The 5,000-nt window shown below is 43.1% G+C and overlaps 1 protein-coding gene across 2 annotated transcripts in view; it reads left to right on the forward strand.

Moving 5' to 3' along the window:
* The window catches only part of kcnn3 (potassium intermediate/small conductance calcium-activated channel, subfamily N, member 3), a 118,264-nt gene that overhangs the window by 79,548 nt on the left and 33,716 nt on the right, over nucleotides 1-5,000 (forward strand). For both annotated transcript variants that reach the window (XM_063199540.1, XM_063199541.1), the window contains one exon: nucleotides 4,257-4,378. In XM_063199540.1, coding sequence (XP_063055610.1) covers nucleotides 4,257-4,378 — 122 coding nt within the window. The remainder of the gene's footprint in view (nucleotides 1-4,256; nucleotides 4,379-5,000) is intronic.

Genomic DNA, 5,000 nt, shown 5'->3' on the forward strand with positions numbered 1-5,000 from the left:
ACATCTTGATTTTTGTTTCATCTGACTACAGCACCTCCTTATCATATCCTAAATCAGTCTGACGTCCGTTGGCAAACCTCGAGTGGGACTGCACAGGTTCCTTCTGAAGTAAAGGTACCATGTGTGCACTACAGGAATTTAAACCTCTGTGGCATTAAGTGCTACCAGTAGTTTTCTCAGTGATTTTGGTCAGTAGCTTTGATATCATTGCCTAGTTCATACCGTATAGCTCTAGGGTGATTTCTTTCTGTTCTCATGATTATCAAATCCCTACAAAAGGTCAAATCTTGTATAGAACCCCAGACAGGCTGATGGATAGTCATTTTGTATTCCTCACATTTTGGAAGAAATGCATCAACAGCTGGGGCATTAACACCCAGTCTCTTTCTTGTGGCTTTGCAGCCCATTTAATCTTTGTTCAGGTCTAAAATCGTGTCCCTGATATCATTTGACCACTCTTTGGTCTTTCCCATGCTGGTGAGGTTGGAGTGTGACTGATTCACTCATACTATGGACTGATTCTGCTGATTCAATGTGTCTTTTATGCACGTTAATATGTACAGGTGTCTTTAATTCAGATGACAAGTTGATCGGAAGTGCCCATCTGGTCTGTGGGCCCGGAACTGTAATCAGTTGGCAGGGGATCAAATACTTATTTTGCTCGATGAAATGGAAATAAATTAATATATATTCTCTTCAGTTAATTTCTGGATTTTCTTTTTGATATTCTGTCTCTCCATATTAGAATACATATTATCATAACATTTATTGACTGATCATGTCTTTGTTAGTAGGCAAACCAACAAAATCAGCAAGGGATCAAATACATATTGGACTCACTGTATCTGGCCAGGGAAACGGCACCTTAGTGCATGTCTTATTAGGACGTCTGGCAAATTTCCACGTCTAGAAAATTTTACTTGGAATAGTCTCCACCTTTTGCTCATTACTATTTTCTCTGGAATGTCACTGTTTGCAACATGTAGTGCTACTGGAAAACATAAACGTAAAACCTGACCACCAACTCTGTCTAGCTGTAAATCCAGCTTTAGAAAAATGATTGTATGATGAAAGAAATTGCTTGTTGGTTTGGAAGATTTGCTTGTTTGGTGGACAACCATATGTTCGAGGACAAGATTGAGGCAGATTTTGAACACACCTTAAAAAAAATAGAATTTTTTAAAAAAAAGGCATCTGTGGTTTGAAGGTGAACACTGCATGTGCTACTATGGATTTGAATGGATAGATATATTAAATGGGAGAGATGGGAAGAGGAAGGGGAATAGAAAGGGGAATATAATGAATAAAATAGCCTGGAAAGAGAAAAAGGTGAGAGCAAAAAAAGTGATGCTGAAAAGACAGTGGGCTCAAATGAGAAAATGCATGGGTAAGGGAGGGAGAGAGACAGAGAGAGAGAGAGAGAGAGAGAGAGAGAGAGAGAGGGAGGGGGGAGAGAGAGAGAGAAAGAGGGAGACAGAGAGAGAGAGAGGGAGGGAGAGAGAGAGAGAATGAGGGAGAGAGAGAGAAAAAGAGGGAAAGAGGGAAAGAGGGAGAGAGGAGCATGATTAAAACTGGCAGTACGTTTGGCGAGGTTGCGGTTAACCTCTGACACACTCCACTGACGCACCCTGGGCTGTCAGAATGCCCCCAAAGGGGTAGTGTGTGTGTGTGTGTGTGTGTGTGTGTATGTGTATGTGTGTGTGTGTGTGCGTGTGTGTGTGTATATGTGCCTGTGTGTGTGTGTGTGTGTGTGTGTGCGTGTGTGTGTGTGTGTGTATATGTGCCTGTGTGTGTGTGTGTGTGTGTGTGTGTGTGTGTGTGTGTGTGTGTGTGTGTGTGTGTGTGTGTGTGTGTGTGTGCGTGCGTGCGTGCGTGCGTGCATGCGTGTGTGTGTGTGTGCGGGTGTATGTACAAGAAAGCACAACCTTAGCACTTCACAGTCTCACAAAAAGCTGGGATAGGAGAGAGAGAGAGAGAGAGAGAGAGAGAGTGAGAGAGAGAGGGAGAGAGAGAGAGAGAGAGAGAGAGAGAGAGAGAGAGAGAGAGAGAGAGAGAGATCGGCTATTTAAAAGGGAAAGAGAGAAGTGGAGACAGAGTAAAGGCAGAGAGTCGGTGAGTAAGTCGGTGAGTGAGGAGTGAGGAGTGAAGTGGTCTCACCGCGGTAACGATGGCTCTCCTGGAGGTGGTCGAGGACTCCTGTCTGCATCGCTCGCTGTCAAAAATACTGCCGCCGCCGCCGATCCACCACTGCAGTCAGCAGCGCAGGGCAACGCGGCACGGCATGGCACGGCACGGCACGGCCGAGAAAAGGGACAACTCCGTGCCGTGACACTTCCGACTCAGAGAAGTCACCAGCCGCACAAAAGGTTAACTCACGCTGTGCCGGCGAGCCGCCGTTCTGCAGAAGCAGACATAACATGTGCTGCACTACACAGGCAGTATAAGCAGAATCAGAGAAGCTGGCGTGGGGGCTAAGGAGTCAGTTGTCCCGGGCGCAGGGAGAAGGGAGGAGCCAGAGTTGGGTCTTCGTTACATTGTACAGTATGTAATGGTTGGGGGGCCTTTCAGATGACTTTGTTCAGGGCCCGGCCAAAGCTGTCAGGGGCCCTGACTAGATTGTCGGGAATATAGGCGACATTTAGAGTAGACATATATGCATTTAGAGTAGACACAATAGTTGACATTTTAGAGTAGACACATATGCATTAATAATACACACATCTAAGACACAGAATTGATAAGGCAATGCTTCTTGTGTTTAAATCATTCAATGGAATGGGACCCACCTATCTACTGGGTATGTTTTAGTGGTATGCATCAATCAGGTCACTAAGGTCAATGGAGAGGAATTTGTTGATAATTCCAAAAGTCAAAACAAAGTGTGGAGAGGCAGCCTTTAGCTTCTACGCTGCAAAGCTTTGGAATCAGCTTCCAGATGATGTAAAAAATGCACCCACTATTGATAGCTTTAAATTTAGACTCAAGACGAAGCTGTTCTCAAATGCTTTACCCTAGCTTAAATGATATGATTTCATTCTTATTTTTATTTACCATATGTTTCATCTTAATGTTTTAATTTTCTTTGACTCTAATTTCTTTCTTTCTTTCTTGTTGTGTCTTTCTTTTTTTGTGTGAAGCATATTGAGTTGCACCTGTGTATGAAATGCATTATACAAATAAACTTGCCTTGCCTTGCCTTGCTTCATGAATGGTCTATCTATTACATAACGATTACACAGATGTGTAATGTGTTTAATGATATTTTCAGTCTTTGTTGATTTCTTGCAGTAGGTAGTTGATGTTGGTAAGCCTCACAATGCCATGCACTCCATCTGAAATTGCCCATTTCATGGTTAACCACTTACAATTTCCATCAGCTTAATCCCTCTGGGTTTTCCACATTTTGTATGCATACCTAGTTACAGGCAATTTTGTCATGCCCAAATCTGGACTATTATTGGCTTATCCACGCTCCGCTCAAACGGTTACAAGAAGAAACATTTGCATGCAAGTGTGCATCATTTATATTCCCATTTTGCCATTGATACTGTGCTTTCACTGTTGGATGCTGGCCGCTTGCCATATTTCAAGGTGCTTTCAAGTGCTTGTTGTCATGATGAATTTTGCTTCACTACTGAGCTATTCTATCAGTTTTTGTTGCCTATGAACTCACGTCTATCACAGTAGAAGCTACATTGTTAACTCATCGCTATTCTGAGAGTGTGTGGTCCCAATTGATTTAGTGTTGATTCAACTCTTGATTTGACTTTTGGATGTTGACCTTCAGCTATAGTTGAATTCAACTCTGTTTTAGAGCATGGCTTCACCGTGTCAAGTGACCAATCATAGAGTTTATTGAATTAAACACCAAAGGAAACCTATGTATATACTATGGGTATATACAGTATACTATAACACGAATGGGACTACATCTCCTAAGAATGCTGTTGAATTAGCACTGGAATTTTTGGGGTCTTTATTATGACAGGATAGTGTGAGAGGAGACAGGAAATAAGCAGGAGACGATTAGTGGTTATGAAATGACCCAGGCCGTGCTATCGAACCAAGGACATGCAAACATTAATACTCCATCTTTATTCCAGGAAGAGAAGTTCTGAGGCACTCAAGGTTGTTTGTGTTTAATACTCCATGTTTTGCTCTGGTTTGCTGTGTACTCTAATCATATCTCTACTGTATGTTACTCAAAAGCCCACTAATCCACCTGCTGTGTGTCTTGTCGTGTGTTTGTTGGCCAGGTGCACTTCAACACACGGTTCGTGATGAAGACTCTGATGACCATCTGCCCAGGCACCGTGCTACTGGTCTTCAGCATCTCACTGTGGATAATCGCCGCCTGGACCGTACGAGTCTGCGAGAGGTGAGAGGACACGGACCGAGACACACAGGCTCAGAACAGAGAGAGGGAGGGAGAAGGAGAGAGAGAGAGAGAGAGAGAGAGAGAGAGAGAGAGAGAGAGAGAGAGAGAGAGAGGCAGAGGGTGCGTTTTGCAAGCATTAAAGTACATAGTAATGAAGACAAATGAATGAAGCTATGAGCTCAAACAGGGATGTAATGCAAGCTTTTGTTTCGCGGTAAGTAAGTCTACACATAAATGTCTTCCGAATTACTTCACGTAATGAGAGTAAATGGTAACCGCGAGAGGAGACAGATGAGGAGAATACAACACCTTCAACCCAATAAAGCATAGCAGTGTGGAAAAGAGTGAGGAAGTGAGAGATGTACTGAGAGAGAAAGAGAAAGATGGGGGTTTGGGGAAAGGGGGGGGGTGTAAAAAAGAGTGAATGAGCAATTGACTGAGTGATTTAATGGACAATGATGAAAAAGAGAAAGAAAGAGCGAGAGAGAGAGAGAGAGAGATAGTCAGACAGACAGACACAGAAAGAAAATTATAGAGTCAGATATACAGCAAAAAGAGACAGATTGATAAAAGAGTACTAAAAAAGAGTGAGTGAATGATTGACTGGGCGAGTGATTGAGTG

This window comes from Engraulis encrasicolus, chromosome 5, assembly GCF_034702125.1.
Source record: "Engraulis encrasicolus isolate BLACKSEA-1 chromosome 5, IST_EnEncr_1.0, whole genome shotgun sequence".
Lineage (NCBI taxonomy): Eukaryota > Metazoa > Chordata > Actinopteri > Clupeiformes > Engraulidae > Engraulis > Engraulis encrasicolus.